The sequence below is a fragment of the Coregonus clupeaformis genome, unplaced genomic scaffold (genome assembly GCF_020615455.1).
Source record: "Coregonus clupeaformis isolate EN_2021a unplaced genomic scaffold, ASM2061545v1 scaf0423, whole genome shotgun sequence".
Taxonomy (NCBI): domain Eukaryota; kingdom Metazoa; phylum Chordata; class Actinopteri; order Salmoniformes; family Salmonidae; genus Coregonus; species Coregonus clupeaformis.
Genome location: NW_025533878.1, coordinates 181,358 through 202,500, shown reverse-complemented (window position 1 = coordinate 202,500; position 21,143 = coordinate 181,358). Strand labels below are relative to the sequence as shown.

At 48.6% G+C, this 21,143-nt stretch overlaps 1 protein-coding gene and 2 long non-coding RNA genes across 3 annotated transcripts in view; 1 reads left to right on the top strand and 2 right to left on the bottom strand.

Moving 5' to 3' along the window:
- LOC123484729 overlaps positions 1-452 on the top strand; it is a 716-nt gene extending 264 nt beyond the window's left edge. Inside the window, exons 2-3 of the long non-coding RNA XR_006658662.1 lie at positions 140-308; positions 371-452. This is a non-coding gene — a long non-coding RNA (uncharacterized LOC123484729). The remainder of the gene's footprint in view (positions 1-139; positions 309-370) is intronic.
- Positions 1-21,143, bottom strand: part of LOC121537228 (constitutive coactivator of PPAR-gamma-like protein 2) — an 84,682-nt gene that overhangs the window by 38,973 nt on the left and 24,566 nt on the right. The window contains exons 2-3 of the mRNA XM_045215326.1: positions 20,849-21,095; positions 4,115-4,197 (exon numbers count right to left, since the gene is read on the bottom strand). Coding sequence (XP_045071261.1) covers positions 4,115-4,197; positions 20,849-21,095 — 330 coding nt within the window. The remainder of the gene's footprint in view (positions 1-4,114; positions 4,198-20,848; positions 21,096-21,143) is intronic.
- On the bottom strand, positions 345-1,530 carry LOC123484728. The gene is made up of 3 exons (XR_006658661.1): positions 1,003-1,530; positions 639-788; positions 345-389 (listed from the first exon to the last, which is right to left on the bottom strand). It is a non-coding gene; the product is annotated as an uncharacterized LOC123484728 (long non-coding RNA).

Below are 21,143 nucleotides of genomic sequence, written 5' to 3'. Positions count from 1 at the left end.
GACACCACCTTAATAACCACCTCACAGGGAGGCAGTACCAACTGGTGGGCACGTACCTAGAGGGTTAGAGGTCAGGGGTCAGACACCACCTCACAGGGAGGCAGTACCAACTGGTGGGCACGGACCTAGAGGGTTAGAGGTCAGGGGTCAGACACCACCTTAATAACCACCTCACAGGGAGGCAGTACCAACTGGTGGGCACGTACCTAGAGGGTTAGAGGTCAGGGGTCAGACACCACCTTAATAACCACCTCACAGGGAGGCAGTACCAACTGGTGGGCACGGACCTAGAGGGTTAGAGGTCAGGGGTCAGACACCACCTCACAGGGAGGCAGTACCAACTGGTGGGCACGTACCTAGAGGGTTAGAGGTCAGGGGTCAGACACCACCTTAATAACCACCTCACAGGGAGGCAGTACCAACTGGTGGGCACGTACCTAGAGGGTTAGAGGTCAGGGTCAGACACCACCTTAATAACCACCTCACAGGGAGGCAGTACCAACTGGTGGGCACGGACCTAGAGGGTTAGAGGTCAGGGGTCAGACACCACCTCACAGGGAGGCAGTACCAACTGGTGGGCACGGACCTAGAGGGTTAGAGGTCAGGGGTCAGGGGTCAGACACCACCTTAATAACCACCTCACAGGGAGGCAGTACCAACTGGTGGGCACGTACCTAGAGGGTTAGAGGTCAGGGGTCAGACACCACCTTAATAACCACCTCACAGGGAGGCAGTACCAACTGGTGGGCACGTACCTAGAGGGTTAGAGGTCAGGGGTCAGACACCACCTCACAGGGAGGCAGTACCAACTGGTGGGCACGTACCTAGAGGGTTAGAGGTCAGGGGTCAGACACCACCTCACAGGGAGGCAGTACCAACTGGTGGGCACGTACCTAGAGGGTTAGAGGTCAGGGGTCAGACACCACCTCACAGGGAGGCAGTACCAACTGGTGGGCACGGACCTAGAGGGTTAGAGGTCAGGGGTCAGGGGTCAGACACCACCTTAATAACCACCTCACAGGGAGGCAGTACCAACTGGTGGGCACGTACCTAGAGGGTTAGAGGTCAGGGGTCAGGGGTCAGACACCACCTTAATAACCACCTCACAGGGAGGCAGTACCAACTGGTGGGCACGTACCTAGAGGGTTAGAGGTCAGGGGTCAGACACCACCTCACAGGGAGGCAGTACCAACTGGTGGGCACGTACCTAGAGGGTTAGAGGTCAGGGGTCAGGGGTCAGACACCACCTTAATAACCACCTCACAGGGAGGCAGTACCAACTGGTGGGCACGTACCTAGAGGGTTAGAGGTCAGGGGTCAGACACCACCTCACAGGGAGGCAGTACCAACTGGTGGGCACGGACCTAGAGGGTTAGAGGTCAGGGGTCAGGGGTCAGACACCACCTTAATAACCACCTCACAGGGAGGCAGTACCAACTGGTGGGCACGTACCTAGAGGGTTAGAGGTCAGGGGTCAGACACCACCTCACAGGGAGGCAGTACCAACTGGTGGGCACGTACCTAGAGGGTTAGAGGTCAGGGGTCAGACACCACCTCACAGGGAGGCAGTACCAACTGGTGGGCACGGACCTAGAGGGTTAGAGGTCAGGGGTCAGACACCACCTTAATAACCACCTCACAGGGAGGCAGTACCAACTGGTGGGCACGGACCTAGAGGGTTAGAGGTCAGGGGTCAGACACCACCTTAATAACCACCTCACAGGGAGGCAGTACCAACTGGTGGGCACGTACCTAGAGGGTTAGAGGTCAGGGGTCAGACACCACCTCACAGGGAGGCAGTACCAACTGGTGGGCACGTACCTAGAGGGTTAGAGGTCAGGGTCAGACACCACCTCACAGGGAGGCAGTACCAACTGGTGGGCACGTACCTAGAGGGTTAGAGGTCAGGGGTCAGACACCACCTCACAGGGAGGCAGTACCAACTGGTGGGCACGGACCTAGAGGGTTAGAGGTCAGGGGTCAGGGGTCAGACACCACCTTAATAACCACCTCACAGGGAGGCAGTACCAACTGGTGGGCACGTACCTAGAGGGTTAGAGGTCAGGGGTCAGACACCACCTCACAGGGAGGCAGTACCAACTGGTGGGCACGTACCTAGAGGGTTAGAGGTCAGGGTCAGACACCACCTTAATAACCACCTCACAGGGAGGCAGTACCAACTGGTGGGCACGGACCTAGAGGGTTAGAGGTCAGGGGTCAGACACCACCTCACAGGGAGGCAGTACCAACTGGTGGGCACGGACCTAGAGGGTTAGAGGTCAGGGGTCAGGGGTCAGACACCACCTTAATAACCACCTCACAGGGAGGCAGTACCAACTGGTGGGCACGTACCTAGAGGGTTAGAGGTCAGGGGTCAGACACCACCTTAATAACCACCTCACAGGGAGGCAGTACCAACTGGTGGGCACGTACCTAGAGGGTTAGAGGTCAGGGGTCAGACACCACCTCACAGGAGGCAGTACCAACTGGTGGGCACGTACCCTAGAGGGTTAGAGGTCAGGGGTCAGACACCACCTCACAGGGAGGCAGTACCAACTGGTGGGCACGTTACCTAGAGGGTTAGAGGTCAGGGGTCAGACGCCACCTCACAGGGAGGCAGTACCAACTGGTGGGCACGGACCTAGAGGGTTAGAGGTCAGGGGTCAGGGGTCAGACACCACCTTAATAACCACCTCACAGGGAGGCAGTACCAACTGGTGGGCACGTACCTAGAGGGTTAGAGGTCAGGGGTCAGGGGTCAGACACCACCTTAATAACCACCTCACAGGGAGGCAGTACCAACTGGTGGGCACGTACCTAGAGGGTTAGAGGTCAGGGGTCAGACACCACCTCACAGGGGAGGCAGTACCAACTGGTGGGCACGTACCTAGAGGGTTAGAGGTCAGGGGTCAGGGGTCAGACACCACCTTAATAACCACCTCACAGGGAGGCAGTACCAACTGGTGGGCACGTACCTAGAGGGTTAGAGGTCAGGGGTCAGGGGTCAGACACCACCTTAATAACCACCTCACAGGGAGGCAGTACCAACTGGTGGGCACGTACCTAGAGGGTTAGAGGTCAGGGGTCAGACACCACCTCACAGGGAGGCAGTACCAACTGGTGGGCACGGACCTAGAGGGTTAGAGGTCAGGGGTCAGGGGTCAGACACCACCTTAATAACCACCTCACAGGGAGGCAGTACCAACTGGTGGGCACGTACCTAGAGGGTTAGAGGTCAGGGGTCAGACACCACCTCACAGGGAGGCAGTACCAACTGGTGGGCACGTACCTAGAGGGTTAGAGGTCAGGGGTCAGACACCACCTCACAGGGAGGCAGTACCAACTGGTGGGCACGTACCTAGAGGGTTAGAGGTCAGGGGTCAGACACCACCTCACAGGGAGGCAGTACCAACTGGTGGGCACGGACCTAGAGGGTTAGAGGTCAGGGGTCAGGGGTCAGACACCACCTTAATAACCACCTCACAGGGAGGCAGTACCAACTGGTGGGCACGTACCTAGAGGGTTAGAGGTCAGGGGTCAGACACCACCTCACAGGGAGGCAGTACCAACTGGTGGGCACGTACCTAGAGGGTTAGAGGTCAGGGGTCAGACACCACCTCACAGGGAGGCAGTACCAACTGGTGGGCACGGACCTAGAGGGTTAGAGGTCAGGGGTCAGACACCACCTTAATAACCACCTCACAGGGAGGCAGTACCAACTGGTGGGCACGTACCTAGAGGGTTAGAGGTCAGGGGTCAGACACCACCTCACAGGGAGGCAGTACCAACTGGTGGGCACGTACCTAGAGGGTTAGAGGTCAGGGGTCAGGGGTCAGACACCACCTTAATAACCACCTCACAGGGAGGCAGTACCAACTGGTGGGCACGTACCTAGAGGGTTAGAGGTCAGGGGTCAGGGGTAAAAGATGTGCCAGACAGCAGGGGTAGAGCTTAATGTTATGGTTTAGAAGTAAATAGAAGAGGCCGTCAGGGTTAAAGGTCAGGGGTCAGAGGTAAAAGATGTGCCAGACAGCAGGGGTAGAGCTTAATGTTATGGTTTGGAAGTAAATAGAAGAGGCCGTCAGGGTTAAAGGTCAGGGGTCAGAGGTTATACCTTGAGTGAGGCCAGGGGGTGTTCTGGTCCTAAAAGGCTCCAGTGGAAGGCAGCCAGGTCCTCATCAGGGAGAATATGGTTCCCTATTGGGGGGAAGAGAGAAAGAGGGATTGAGAAAGCCCAGTTGTGTGTGTTTGGGCTGGGCGATATATTGAATTCATTTGAATGTATGTGTTTGCGCGATATTCCAGATGTCTGTATCACAAGAATCAAGGTTTTATGTTGATTTTTTCTGAGCGTTTGTCTGCTTGTTCTCTGTTTGTCTTTATGGTCTCGTCTCCTTCACTCCTCTGAGCTGTGGACCTTCCCATTTACACCAGAGATCTGTATATAATGAAGAGATGCTCCTTCCCATTTACACCAGAGATCTGTATATAATGAGGAGATGCTCCTTCCCATTTACACCAGAGATCTGTATATAATGAAGAGATGCTCCTTCCCATTTACACCAGAGATCTGTATATAATGAGGAGATGCTCCTTCCCATTTACACCAGAGATCTGTATATAATGAAGAGATGCTCCTTCCCATTTACACCAGAGATCTGGATATAATGAAGAGATGCTCCTTCCCATTTACACCAGAGATCTGGATATAATGAAGAGATGCTCCTTCCCATTTACACCAGAGATCTGGATATAATGAAGAGATGTACCTTCCCATTTACACCAGAGATCTGGATATAATGAAGAGATGCTCCTTCCCATTTACACCAGAGATCTGGATATAATGAAGAGATGCTCCTTCCCATTTACACCAGAGATCTGTATATAATGAAGAGATGCACCTTCCCATTTACACCAGAGATCTGTATATAATGAAGAGATGCTCCTTCCCATTTACACCAGAGATCTGGATATAATGAAGAGATGCTCCTTCCCATTTACACCAGAGATCTGTATATAATGAAGAGATGCTCCTTCCCATTTACACCAGAGATCTGGATATAATGAAGAGATGCTCCTTCCAATTTACACCAGAGATCTGGATATAATGAAGAGATGCTCCTTCCCATTTACACCAGAGATCTGGATATAATGAAGAGATGCACCTTCCCATTTACACCAGAGATCTGGATATAATGAAGAGATGCTCCTTCCCATTTACACCAGAGATCTGGATATAATGAAGAGATGCTCCTTCCCATTTACACCAGAGATCTGGATATAATGAAGAGATGCTCCTTCCCATTTACACCAGAGATCTGTATATAATGAAGAGATGCTCCTTCCCATTTACACCAGAGATCTGTATATAATGAAGAGATGCTCCTTCCCATTTACACCAGAGATCTGTATATAATGAAGAGATGCTCCTTCCCATTTACACCAGAGATCTGTATATAATGAAGAGATGCTCCTTCCCATTTACACCAGAGATCTGGATATAATGAAGAGATGCTCCTTCCCATTTACACCAGAGATCTGGATATAATGAAGAGATGCTCCTTCCCATTTACACCAGAGATCTGGATATAATGAAGATATGCTCCTTCCCATTTACACCAGAGATCTGTATATAATGAAGAGATGCTCCTTCCCATTTACACCAGAGATCTGGATATAATGAAGAGATGCTCCTTCCCATTTACACCAGAGATCTGGATATAATGAAGAGATGCTCCTTCCCATTTACACCAGAGATCTGTATATAATGAAGAGATGCTCCTTCCCATTTACACCAGAGATCTGGATATAATGACGAGATGCACCTTCCCATTTACACCAGAGATCTGGATATAATGAAGAGATGCTCCTTCCCATTTACACCAGAGATCTGTATATAATGAAGAGATGCTCCTTCCCATTTACACCAGAGATCTGTATATAATGAAGAGATGCTCCTTCCCATTTACACCAGAGATCTGGATATAATGAAGAGATGCACCTTCCCATTTACACCAGAGATCTGTATATAATGAAGAGATGCTCCTTCCCATTTACACCAGAGATCTGGATATAATGAAGAGATGCTCCTTCCCATTTACACCAGAGATCTGGATATAATGAAGAGATGCTCCTTCCCATTTACACCAGAGATCTGGATATAATGAAGAGATGCTCCTTCCCATTTACACCAGAGATCTGGATATAATGAAGAGATGCTCCTTCCCATTTACACCAGAGATCTGGATATAATGAAGAGATGCTCCTTCCCATTTACACCAGAGATCTGGATATAATGAAGAGATGCTCCTTCCCATTTACACCAGAGATCTGGATATAATGAAGAGATGCTCCTTCCCATTTACACCAGAGATCTGGATATAATGAAGAGATGCTCCTTCCCATTTACACCAGAGATCTGGATATAATGAAGAGATGCTCCTTCCCATTTACACCAGAGATCTGTATATAATGAAGAGATGCACCTTCCCATTTACACCAGAGATCTGGATATAATGAAGAGATGCTCCTTCCCATTTACACCAGAGATCTGGATATAATGAAGAGATGCTCCTTCCCATTTACACCAGAGATCTGGATATAATGAAGAGATGCACCTTCCCATTTACACCAGAGATCTGGATATAATGAAGAGATGCTCCTTCCCATTTACACCAGAGATCTGGATATAATGAAGAGATGCTCCTTCCCATTTACACCAGAGATCTGGATATAATGAGGAGATGCACCTTCCCATTTACACCAGAGATCTGGATATAATGAAGAGATGCTCCTTCCCATTTACACCAGAGATCTGGATATAATGAAGAGATGCACCTTCCCATTTACACCAGAGATCTGTATATAATGAAGAGATGCTCCTTCCCATTTACACCAGAGATCTGTATATAATGAAGAGATGTACCTTCCCATTTACACCAGAGATCTGGATATAATGAAGAGATGCCCGTCTCCCCCCTAACAATGGGAGTTGTCCCATAGGTAGGAAGAAAGGTGACAAGCTTAGGTCCAAAATAAGCCCATAGAAACGCAATGACTTATTATGGACAGATTTGAGCTTCACCTCTTCCTCTATGGTTTACACACACACCAAGCCCCTCCCCCTGTCTCTCACAACAACGTAGTTGACAGATCTTCCTCTCTAACGAGCGGTTTCAACTCGCTATTTGCATTTGAGGTTTGGTCCAACAGAATCTATCATTTGGACACAAACACATTGAGACATTATTTTACTGGAATAGAGAAGTTAACTTTACTAACGATACCCTTTTTATGTCTCAACTACTCAAATTGCACGCAGAGCAGACACTGCTAAAACCAGAGTATTAATGAACATTGATTGTGGAAAATGCAGAGGCATTGAGATACCGCTAGCAGCATGTTAGCCAAAGGTTGTTATACTCACTGTCTAGTCTGTGTTTTTATAAAATGTGCAGTAAGCATAAAACACAATTATATAAGGAATTGGCAACTCGTTCTCATTCTGAGAAATAAGGTAGTCCACTTGATTTCAACATCTGAACAAAGTGGACAGGCTAACGTGCTTTTCAAACAGTTGGAGACAGACAGGAGAGTGTGTTCCTAACAATTCAACTGTTCAACCTTGCTAGCTAGCAAATAGATCCACGTTGGCTAAACTTGAAATATAAAGATTAGGCGTCTAATCACTAGCACGTGGGCTGGAGAGATTGTTGATGAGGCCTGTGTTAAATGTCTATAGGCTAATGCCTGCTACCAGAAGTTAGTCATTATTAGTGAATGTGCATTACGCTTGGCTCTAGTAACATTTGTAACAAAAACACCAGATCAGTGATTATTGCAACAACAAAAAAGCAGGTGAAACTATACTGAACAAAATTAAAAACGCAACATGCAACAATTTCAAAGATTTTACAGAGTTACAGTTCATATGAGGAAATCAGTAAATTGAAATAAATTCATTAGGCCCTAATCTATGGATTTCACATGACTTGGCAGGTGTTCCTGGGAGGGCATAGGCACACCCACTGGGAAGCCAGGCCCAGCCAATCAGAATGAGTTTTTCCCCACAAAAGAGCTATTACAGACAGAAATACTCCTCAGCACCCCCACCCTCCCCCCTCAGACGATCCCACAGGTGTAGAAGCCGGATGTGGAGGTCCTGGGCTGGCGTGGTTACACATGGTCTGGGGAGGTCCTGGGCTGGCGTGGTTACACGTGGTCTGGGGAGGTCCTGGGCTGGCGTGGTTACACGTGGTCTGCGGTTGTGAGGCCGTTGGACATACTGCCAAATTCTTTAAAACGACGTTGGAGGCAGTTTAACATTCAATTATCTGGCAAGAGCTCTGGTGGACATTCCTGCAGTCAGTATACCAACTGCACACTCCCTCAAAACTTGAGACATCTGTGGCATTGTGTTGAGAACAAAATGCATATTTTAAAAGAGGCATTTTATTGTCCCCAGCACAAGGTGCACCTGTGTAATGATCACGCTGTTTAATCAGCTTATTGATATACCACACCTGTCAGGTGGATGGGTTATCTTGGCAAAGGAGAAATGCTCACTAACATGGATTTGAGCACAACATTTGAGAGAAATAAGCTTTTTGTGTGTATGTAAGATTCCTGGGATTTTTTATTTCAGCTCATGAAACATGGGACCAACACTTTACATGTTGTGTTTATATTTTAGTTCGGTGTATTTTGATAAAATAATTAAATTATAAAAGTGTGTCTTACGGTTGTGGAAGGCTTATATTTAGACTAGGTATAACTTCACAAGCCCTGAATTCATTAGATTATTGCTGACTGTTTGAAATAGTGTATTTTACCTTTAATTGTAAGACAACACTTATTTAGAGAAACCATTTTTTTAAATGGATATATACACTGCTCAAAAAAATTAAGGGAACACTTAAACAACACATCCTAGATCTGAATGAATGAAATAATCTTATTAAATACTATCAACCCATGGAGGTCTGGATTTGGAGTCACACTCAAAATTAAAGTGGAACACCACACTACAGGCTGATCCAACTTTGATGTAATGTCCTTAAAACATGTCAAAATGAGGCTCAGTAGTGTGTGTGGCCTCCACGTGCCTGTATGACCTCCCTACAACGCCTGGGCATGCTTCTGATGAGGTGGCGGATGGTCTCCTGAGGGATCTCCTCCCAGACCTGGACTAAAGCATCCGCCAACTCCTGGACAGTCTGTGGTGCAACGTGGCGTTGGTGGATGGAGCGAGACATGATGTCCCAGATGTGCTCAATTGGATTCAGGTCTGGGGAACGGGTGGGCCAGTCCATAGCATCAATGCCTTCCTCTTGCAGGAACTGCTGACACACTCCAGCCACATGAGGTCTTGCATTAGGAGGAACCCAGGGCCAACCGCACCAGCATATGGTCTCACAATAGGTCTGAGGATCTCATCTCGGTACCTAATGGCAGTCAGGCTACCTCTGGCGAGCACATGGAGGGCTGTGCGGCCCCCCAATGAAATGCCACCCCACACCATGACTGACCCACCGCCTTACCGGTCATGCTGGAGGATGTTGCAGGCAGCAGAACGTTCTCCACGGCGTCTCTAGACTCTGTCACGTCTGTCACATGTGCTCAGTGTGAACCTGCTTTCATCTGTGAAGGTCACAGGGCGCCAGTGGTGAATCTGCCAATCTTGGTGTTCTCTGGCAAATGCCAAACGTCCTGCACGGTGTTGGGCTGTAAGCACAACCCCCACCTGTGGACGTCGGGCCCTCATACCACCCTCATGGAGTCTGTTTCTGACCGTTTGAGCAGACACATGCACATTTGTGGCCTGCTGGAGGTCATTTTGCAGGGCTCTGGCAGTGCTCCTCCTGCTCCTCCTTGCACAAAGGCGGAGGTAAATCAAATCAAATTTTATTGGCCACATGCGCCGAATACAACAGGTGCAGACATTACAGTGAAATGCTTACATACAGCCCTTAACCAACAGTGCATTTATTTTTAACAAAAAAGTAAAAATTAAACAACAACAAAAAAAGTGTTGAGAAAAAAAGATCAGAAGTAAAATAAAATAACAGTAGGGAGGCTATATACAGGGGGATACCGGTGCAGAGTCAATGTGCGGGGGCACCGGCTAGTTGAGGTAGTTGAGGTAATATGTACATGTGGGTAGAGTTAAAGTGACTATGCATAAATAATTAACAGAGTAGCAGCAGCGTAAAAGAGGGGGTTGGGGTTTGGTGGGGGGGCAGTGCAAATAGTCCGGGTAGCCATGATTAGCTGTTCAGGAGTCTTATGGCTTGGGGGTAGAAGCTGTTCAGGAGCCTTATGGTAGCAGTCCTGCTGCTGGGTTGTTGCCCTCCTACGGCCTCCTCCACGTCTCCTGATGTACTGGCCTGTCTCCTGGTAGCGCCTCCATGCTCTGGACACTACGCTGACAGACACAGCAAACCTTCTTTCCATAGCTCGCATTGATGTGCCATCCTGGATGAGCTGCACTACCTGAGCCACTTGTGTGGGTTGTAGACTCCGTCTCATGCTACCACTAGAGTGAAAGCACCGCCAGCATTCAAAAGTGACCAAAACATCAGCCAGGAAGCATAGGAACTGAGAAGTGGTCTGTGGTCACCACCTGCAGAACCACTTCTTTATTGGGGGTGTCTTGCTAATTGCCTATAATTTCCACCTGTTGTCTATTCCATTTGCACAACAGCATGTGACATTTATTGTCAATCAGTGTTGCTTCCTAAGTGGACAGTTTGATTTCACAGAAGTGTGATTGACTTGGAGTTACATTGTGTTGTTTAAGTGTTCCCTTTATTTTTTTGAGCAGTGTATATATATATATATATATATATATATATATATATATATCATGAATCACCCATAAGTTTTAAAAAAATCTAGATCTGATTTTTCGGCGATATCGCCTAGTGTGTGAGTATCGTGTCTGCCCCCCTTTCTGACCTTCTATGGGTCTGTCAGGGCTGAATATCACATCACAATATTTTTAACACTTTTTGATGGTATGACTGTATTTTATGTTTTTGAATAATTAAAGTTCTAAAAATGCTTTATGAGTAGATCATGACCCTAGGGTGGCAACACAAATTATAAGTGATTTCAAATGGGGCTTTCTCTTTTACCAAATAGGGCAATCTTCTGTATACCCCCCCTTACCTTGTCACAACACAACTGATTGGCTGAAACTCATTAAGAAGGAAAGAAATTCCACAAATTAACTTATAAGAATGCACACCTGTTAATTGAAAACATTCCAGGTGACTACCTCATGAAGCTGGTTGAGAGAATGCCAAGAGTGTGCAAAGCTGTCATCAAGGCAAAGGGTGGCTACTTGAAGAATCTCAAATAACATATTTTGATTTGTTTAACATTTTTTTGGTTACTACATGATTCCATATGTGTTATTTCATAGTTTGGATGTCTTCACTATTATTCTACAATGTAGAAGATAGTAAAAATAAAGAAAAACCATTGAATGAGTAGGTGTGTCCAAACTTTTGACTGGTAGTGTATGTAGTCAGATGTCTCTCCTGTTTGCAGCTACTATTAACAAATTGTTTTTCAATTAAAAAGCCTTACTTAAATCATCAACAGTCACAGTATTGTGGAAATTGTTTTTATGGCTTTGTTTTTCATTAATATTAAGGAGTATGTAAAACAAATAATTTAGTCGAGTTGTTATAGAATGAATTGAAATGTATTTTACGTAAATTGACAGATATTTAACTCATATTGGTAAATCGACCCTGTGAATGGCATTTGACTGGTCAGTTCATTCAGCATCTTCATGAATGATATCACCACGCAGGTTACACAGGGCAGCACAGATTCAAAGTATTTTGTCCATTTTAGATGAGAGGTTGATTGGCACTGTCTGTGAGATGATTCTAAACCACTTGAGCCTTTGAATGACGCGTTCCACATGAACCCTCACGTTAGCTATCCGTCTTGTACATGTGCTGTCCTCCTCTGACAGCTGTGCGCCTCTTTTTGTGAAGGCTGGAATTGTTCATTTGACCTCTCGTGTAGCAGATCATGGATTGTGAAGCCCCGGTCAGCCATGACCTCATCACCAGGACAGAGGTACTCCAGTAACCCAGAATCTGATGTTATATATTTGTTGCTACATCTACCTCCATATGCTGAAGAGATGAACATCACTGGCCACCAGGTACTTGATGGTGTTCTGGGAGCAGTAATGGCTGAATGACTCCCCCTTGAATCCAGATTCTTGCATTTCTGTAAAGCAGTTTCTGAGCAGTCAATAATGCAAGTTGTTCCTGGGTAGTGGTCCTCAAAACATTGTGGCATTGTAGCACGGATGGTCTCCCTTGGCAGCCATGGAATGTACTCCCTCAGATTCTCTTCCATCATGTCAATCCAATAACTAATCACTAGACTGACAAAACTCTGGGAAACACCAAACCTTTATGCTAGGTGCTGCTGCAGCAAGTTAAGCTTCAGCTTCATCGGTGTCATCAGGAGTTGGTCTGTCAGGTCTAACTGAAAGCTGCCTTTGTAGAGGGGTAGAATATGTTCCGCCGGGGTAGAAAAGGCAGCAAGAGACAAGCCTGTATGCAGTCGACAGAGTGCTTCCGCACAGGTAGTGGGCTTTACATGATCACCTGAGCTGTAGTTGTGATCACTTAGAGATGGGTCTTCCCATTGGGTTTGGGCATCCTTCTCTGAAGGCATATCCATTCCTTCTATCTGTGTTGGCCAATCCCCATTTTCAATTTGGTGAACACTTGAGCCAGTCAAGCTCTACACCCGTTGTAAAGCGAATTAATGTGCTTAATTTTAAGAAGTTATTTGGTCACTTTAGTTGTGATACAAACCTTATCAAAACATATTGGTTTCAACAGGCTTCCCGTTACGACGTCGACCACGAAGATCCATCTGCTAGGCCCGGCCTCTTGCTCGCCAGTGTCCGAACTACCTCAGAACTATTGCTGTTCACCGGACCTTATGATAACTCGGCTACACAGCTGATGCCTGCTGGACTGTTCCTTTATACGGTACCGCATCCTGTTTATGTTTAGCTTCAGCCCAAACTGTGTCACCATTACCAGCTGTTGTCTTAGCTCTCAAATAACACCTGTGATTGCTTTATGCCTCTCTCCCATGCCTTGCTTATTGCTGTTTCAGTTATTTCTTATTGTACTATTTCACTGTAGATCCCCCAGTCTCGCTCAACCTGCCTTAGATAGCTCCTTTATCCCAACCCCCATACACGCAGACACCGACTCAATCGGTGCCTCCAGTGATGCTATCTCTTTCATCGTTACCCAACGCTTAGGTTTACCTCCACTGTACTCATATCCTTCCATACCCTTGTCTGTACATAATGCCCTGAATCTATTCTACAACGCCCGGAAATCTGCCCCTTTTCTCTGTACCCAACGCACTAGAAGACCAGTTCTTAAAGCCTTTAGCCGTATCCTTATTCTAGTCCTCCTCTGTTCCTCTGGTGATGTAGAGGCTAACCCAGGCCCTGTAGCCCCCAGTATCACTCCTACTCCCCAGGCCCTGCAGCCCCCAGTATCACTCCTACTCCCCAGGCCCTGCAGCCCCCAGTATCACTCCTACTCCCCAGGCCCTGCAGCCCCCAGTATCACTCCTACTCCCCAGGCCCTGCAGCCCCCAGTATCACTCCTACTCCCCAGGCCCTGCAGCCCCCCAGTATCACTCCTACTCCCCAGGCCCTGCAGCCCCCAGTATCACTCCTACTCCCCAGGCCCTGCAGCCCCCAGTATCACTCCTACTCCCCAGGCCCTGCAGCCCCCAGTATCACTCCTACTCCCCAGGCCCTGTAGCCCCCAGTATCACTCCTACTCCCCAGGCCCTGCAGCCCCCAGTATCACTCCTACTCCCCAGGCCCTGTAGCCCCCAGTATCACTCCTACTCCCCAGGCCCTGCAGCCCCCAGTATCACTCCTACTCCCCAGGCCCTGTAGCCCCCAGTATCACTCCTACTCCCCAGGCCCTGCAGCCCCCAGTATCACTCCTACTCCCCAGGCCCTGCAGCCCCCAGTATCACTCCTACTCCCCAGGCCCTGTAGCCCCATTGGTTTTCTGCACGTTAACATCAGAAGTCTACTTCCTAAATTGTAGTTATTCACTGCGTTAGCACACTCCGCCAACCCTGATGTCCTAGCACACTCCGCCAACCCTGATGTTCTAGCACACTCTGCCAACCCTGATGTTCTAGCACACTCCGCCAACCCTGATGTTCTAGCACACTCCGCCAACCCTGATGTCCTAGCACACTCCGCCAACCCTGATGTTCTAGCACACTCCGCCAACCCTGATGTTCTAGCACACTCCGCCAACCCTGATGTTCTAGCACACTCCGCCAACCCTGATGTTCTAGCACACTCCGCCAACCCTGATGTCCTAGCACACTCTGCCAACCCTGATGTCCTAGCACACTCCGCCAACCCTGATGTTCTAGCACACTCCGCCAACCCTGATGTCCTAGCACACTCCGCCAACCCTGATGTTCTAGCACACTCCGCCAACCCTGATGTTCTAGCACACTCCGCCAACCCTGATGTTCTAGCACACTCCGCCAACCCTGATGTCCTAGCACACTCCGCCAACCCTGATGTCCTAGCACACTCCGCCAACCCTGATGTTCTAGCACACTCCGCCAACCCTGATGTTCTAGCACACTCCGCCAACCCTGATGTTCTAGCACACTCCGCCAACCCTGATGTCCTAGCACACTCCGCCAACCCTGATGTCCTAGCACACTCCGCCAACCCTGATGTCCTAGCACACTCCGCCAACCCTGATGTCCTAGCACACTCCGCCAACCCTGATGTTCTAGCACACTCCGCCAACCCTGATGTCCTAGCACACTCCGCCAACCCTGATGTCCTAGCACACTCCGCCAACCCTGATGTCCTAGCACACTCCGCCAACCCTGATGTTCTAGCACACTCCGCCAACCCTGATGTTCTAGCACACTCCGCCAACCCTGATGTTCTAGCACACTCCGCCAACCCTGATGTTCTAGCACACTCCGCCAACCCTGATGTCCTAGCACACTCCGCCAACCCTGATGTCCTAGCACACTCCGCCAACCCTGATGTTCTAGCACACTCCGCCAACCCTGATGTTCTAGCACACTCCGCCAACCCTGATGTTCTAGCACACTCCGCCAACCCTGATGTCCTAGCACACTCCGCCAACCCTGATGTTCTAGCACACTCCGCCAACCCTGATGTTCTAGCACACTCCGCCAACCCTGATGTTCTAGCACACTCCGCCAACCCTGATGTTCTAGCACACTCCGCCAACCCAGATGTCCTAGCACACTCCGCCAACCCTGATGTTCTAGCACACTCCGCCAACCCTGATGTCCTAGCACACTCCGCCAACCCTGATGTTCTAGCACACTCCGCCAACCCTGATGTTCTAGCACACTCCGCCAACCCTGATGTCCTAGCACACTCCGCCAACCCTGATGTTCTAGCACACTCCGCCAACCCTGATGTTCTAGCACACTCCGCCAACCCTGATGTTCTAGCACACTCTGCCAACCCTGATGTTCTAGCACACTCTGCCAACCCTGATGTTCTAGCACACTCCGCCAACCCTGATGTTCTAGCACACTCCGCCAACCCTGATGTTCTAGCACACTCCGCCAACCCTGATGTTCTAGCACACTCCGCCAACCCTGATGTTCTAGCACACTCCGCCAACCCTGATGTTCTAGCACACTCCGCCAACCCTGATGTTCTAGCACACTCCGCCAACCCTGATGTCCTAGCACACTCCGCCAACCCTGATGTTCTAGCACACTCCGCCAACCCTGATGTTCTAGCACACTCCGCCAACCCTGATGTTCTAGCACACTCCGCCAACCCTGATGTTCTAGCACACTCCGCCAACCCTGATGTTCTAGCACACTTCGCCAACCCAGATGTCCTAACACATTCCGCCAACCCTTATGTTCTAGCACACTCCGCCAACCCTGATGTCCTAGCACACTCCGCCAACCCTGATGTTCTAGCACACTCCGCCAACCCTGATGTTCTAGCACACTCCGCCAACCCTGATGTTCTAGCACACTCCGCCAACCCTGATGTTCTAGCACACTCCGCCAACCCTGATGTTCTAGCACTCTCCGCCAACCCTGATGTTCTAGCACACTCCGCCAACCCTGATGTTCTAGCACACTCCGCCAACCCTGATGTTCTAGCACACTCCGCCAACCCTGATGTTCTAGCACACTCCGCCAACCCTGATGTCTCTAGCACACTCCGCCAACCCTGATGTCCTAGCACACTCCGCCAACCCTGATGTTCTAGCACACTCCGCCAACCCTGATGTTCTAGCACACTCCGCCAACCCTGATGTTCTAGCACACTCCGCCAACCCTGATGTCCTAGCACACTCCGCCAACCCTGATGTCCTAGCACACTCCGCCAACCCTGATGTTCTAGCACACTCCGCCAACCCTGATGTCCTAGCACACTCCGCCAACCCTGATGTTCTAGCACACTCTGCCAACCCTGATGTTCTAGCACACTCCGCCAACCCTGATGTTCTAGCACACTCCGCCAACCCTGATGTTCTAGCACACTCCGCCAACCCTGATGTTCTAGCACACTCCGCCAACCCTGATGTTCTAGCACACTCCGCCAACCCTGATGTCCTAGCACACTCCGCCAACCCTGATGTTCTAGCACACTCCGCCAACCCTGATGTTCTAGCACACTCCGCCAACCCTGATGTTCTAGCACACTCCGCCAACCCTGATGTTCTAGCACACTCCGCCAACCCTGATGTTCTAGCACACTCCGCCAACCCTGATGTTCTAGCACACTCCGCCAACCCTGATGTTCTAGCACACTCCGCCAACCCTGATGTCCTAGCACACTCCGCCAACCCTGATGTTCTAGCACACTCCGCCAACCCTGATGTTCTAGCACACTCCGCCAACCCTGATGTTCTAGCACACTCCGCCAACCCTGATGTTCTAGCACACTCCGCCAACCCTGATGTTCTAGCACACTCCGCCAACCCTGATGTTCTAGCACACTCTGCCAACCCTGATGTTCTAGCACACTCCGCCAACCCTGATGTCCTAGCACACTCCGCCAACCCTGATGTTCTAGCAGTGTCTGAATCCTGGCTTAGGAAGGCCACCAAAAATTCAGAAATGTCCATCCCCAAAACTACAACATTTTCCATCTAGATAGAACTGCCAAAGGGGGTGGAGTTGCAATCTACTGTAGAGATAGCCTGCAGAGCTCTATCATACTATCCAGGTCTGTGCCCAAACAGTTTGAGCTCCTGCTTCTAAAAATCCACCTTTCCAGAAATAAGTCTCTCACTGTTGCCACTTGCTACAGACCCCCCTCAGCCCCCAGATGTGCCCTGGACACCATATGTGAATTGATTGCTCCCCATCTATCCTCAGAGTTCGTACTGCTTGGTGACCTAAACTGGGATATGCTTAACACCCCGGCCGTCCTACAATCCAAACTAGATGCCCTCAATCTCACAAATTATCAACGAACCTACCAGGTACAACCCAAAATCTGTAAACATGGGCACCCTCACAGATATCATCCTGACAAATTTACCCTCTAAATACACCTCAGCTGTCTTCAACCAGGATCTCAGCGATCACTGCCTCATTGCCTGCGTCCGTAATGGGTCCGCGGTCAAACGACCACCCCTCATCACTGTCAAACACTCCCTAAAACACTTTAGCGAGCAGGCCTTTCTGATTGACCTGGCCCGGGTATCCTGGATGGATATTCACCTCATTCCGTCAGTAGAGGATGCCTGGTTGTTCTTTAAAAGTGCTTTCCTCTCTATCTTAAATAAACATGCCCCATTCAAAAAATTCAGAACTAAGAACAGATATAGCCCCTGGTTCTCCTCAGACTTGACTGCCCTTGACCAGCACAAAAACATCCTGTGGCGTACTGCATTAGCATCGAACAGCCCCCGCGATATGCAACTTTTCAGGGAAGTCAGGAACCAATATACACAAGCAGTTAGGAAAGCAAAGGCTAACTTTTTCAAACAGAAATTTGCATCCTGTAGCACTAACTCCAAAAAGTTTTGGGACACTGTAAAGTCCATGGAGAATAAGAGCACTTCCTCCCAGCTGCCCACTGCACTGAGGCTAGGAAACACTATCACCACCGATAAATCTACAATAATAGAGAATTTCAACAAGCATTTTGCTACGGCTGGCCATGCTTTCCACCTGGCTACCACTACCCCGGCCACCAGCTCTGCACCCTCCGCTGCAACTTGCCCATGCCCCCCCGCTTCTCCTTTACACAAATTCAGACAGCTGATGTTCTGAAAGAGCTGCAAAATCTGGACCCCTACAAATCATCTGGGCTAGACAATCTGGACCCTTTCTTTCTAAAATTAGCCGCCGAAATTGTCACAACCCCTATTACTAGCCTGTTCAACCTCTCTTTCATAACGTCTGAGATCCCCAGAGATTGGAAAGCTGCCGCGGTCATCCCCCTCTTCAAAGGGGGTGACACTCTAGATCCAAACTGTTACAGACCTATATCCATCCTGCCCTGCCTTTCGAAAGTATTTGAAAGCCAAGTTAACAAACAGATCACCGACCATTTCGAATCCCACCGTACCTTCTCCGCTATGCAATCTGGTTTCCGAGCTGGTCACGGGTGCACTTCAGCCACGCTCAAGGTCCTAAACGATATTATAACTGCGATTGATAATAGACAGTACTGTGCAGCCGTCTTCATCGACCTGGCCAAGGCTTTCGACTCTGTCAACCACCGCATTCTTCTTGGCAGACTAAATAGCCTTGGTTTCTCAAATGACTGCCTCGCCTGGTTCACCAACTACTTCTCAGATAGAGTTCAATGTGTCAAATCGGAGGGCCTGTTGTCTGGACCTCTGGCCGTCTCTATGGGGGTGCCACAGGGTTCAATTCTCGGGCCGACTCTTTTCTCTGTGTATATCAATGACGTCGCTCTTGCTGCTGGTGACTCTCAGATCCACCTCTACGCAGACGACACCATTTTGTATACATCTGGCCCTTCATTGGACACTGTGTTAACAAACCTCCAAACGAGCTTCAACGCCATACAACACTCTTTCCGTAGCCTCCAACTGCTCTTAAACGCTAGTAAAACTAAATGCATGCTCTTCAACCGAACGCTGCTTGCACCCGCCCACCCGACTAGAATCACTACTCTCGGCGGGTCTGACCTAGAGTATGTGGACAACTACAAATACCTAGGTGTCTGGTTAGACTGTAAACTCTCCTTCCAGACTCACATTAAGACTCTCCAATCCAAAGTTAGATCTAGAATCAGCTTCCTATTTTGCAACAAAGCCTCCTTCACTCATGCTGCAAAACATGCCCTCGTAAAACTGACTATCCTACCGATCCTTGACTTTGGCGATGTCATTTACAAAATAGCCTCCAACACTCTACTCAGCAAATTGGATGTAGTCTATCACAGTGCCATCCGTTTTGTCACCAAAGCCCCATATACTACCCACCACTGTGACCTGTACGCTCTTGTTGGCTGGCCCTCACTACATATTCGTCGCCAAACCCACTGGCTCCAGGCCATCTATAAATCACTGCTAGGCAAATCCCTGTCTTACCTTAGCTCACTGGTCACCATAGCAACACCCTCCCGTAGTCTGCGCTCCAGCAGGTATATCTCACTGGTCATCCCCAAAGCCAACACCTCCTTTGGCCGCCATTCCTTCCAGTTCTCTGCTGCCAATGACTGGAACGAACTGCAAAAATCTCTGAAGCTGGAGACTCTCATCTCCCTCAATAACTTTAAGCATCAGTTGTCAGAGCACCTTACCGATCACTGCACCTGTACACAGCCCATCTGAAATTAGCCCACCCAACTACCTCATCCCCATATTGTTATTTATTTTGCTAATTTGCACCCCAGTATCTCTATTTGCACATCATCTTTTGCACATCTATCATTCCAGTGTTAATACTAATTGTAATTATTTTGCACTATGGCCTATTTATTGCCTTACCTCCATAACCTGCTACATTTGCACACACTGTATATATATTTTCTGTTGTATTTTTGACTTTATGTTTTGTTTACCCCATATGTAACTCTGTGTTGTTGTTTTTATCGCACTGCTTTGCTTTATCTTGGCCAGGTCGCAGTTCTAAATGAGAACTTGTTCTCAACTGGCTTACCTGGTTAAATAAAGGTGAAATAAAAAATTAATAAATAAAAGATATAGACCTATGAGCTGGGCTACATGAGGAGTGCAACTATGATTTGCAAAAGTCTAAAAAAGAAAAGGCATGTGCTGTTTCTAAGCCTTACTGGGTTTCATTCACAAGGACAGGCTAATACTCAGACTATTCCTGATTTAATCTTGTCTTTATATTTACTAAATAATATGTGTGAAATTTGTTTTGGTTTAGAATGGACCATTATCATGCATCTTGAAACAGACCGGTGGAGGACACATTTTGCAGAGAGTTGTTCCGTATGCTAGTTTGTAACATTACAGAAAAATTGAAAACCTGGACGAAAAACAGAATTGTGTTCATCCAGAAGTGTGGTCTATACACACAATCAGCATACATCGATCAGAATATTTTGATGGGGGATTTAAAAATCGGCTATTCCTGGCCATCCTTCTGCACTGTCGTATCTACTATAATAATCTAGTTAGCAGCTCTGGAGATCTGCCCAAGCAAGGCATTTGATTGGTTTAACGTGTTGCGAGGAGTCACTGATTTTCAGCGGGTTCCCACTCCTATTTAGCTATTATTCTACCATGAACTTCCCCAGGCTTCACGTTTAGGTTAATTAGGTACCTACCCAGCAGAGCAGTGAAGCAGGGCAGGTGTTGTGTCTTCAGACCCAGCTGTCTGGCAGCTTCAGAGAGCAGGTACTGGTGGGTGGTCAGGTTCTTGCCGTTCCAGGACAGTTTGAGCGCGTGCGAGGAGAAGTAGGCGGGCACGTTGCAGAGGGCAAACTCTGAGTCCTGGGCGATCAGGCCGCAGAAACCAAAGTCCCTGTAGAGAGACAGCACCTCCTGGTGGTGGTCCTCCAACGTCTGAACAACCTGAATAATACAATATAATATGAATATTATCATTCAAGCTTCAAGATT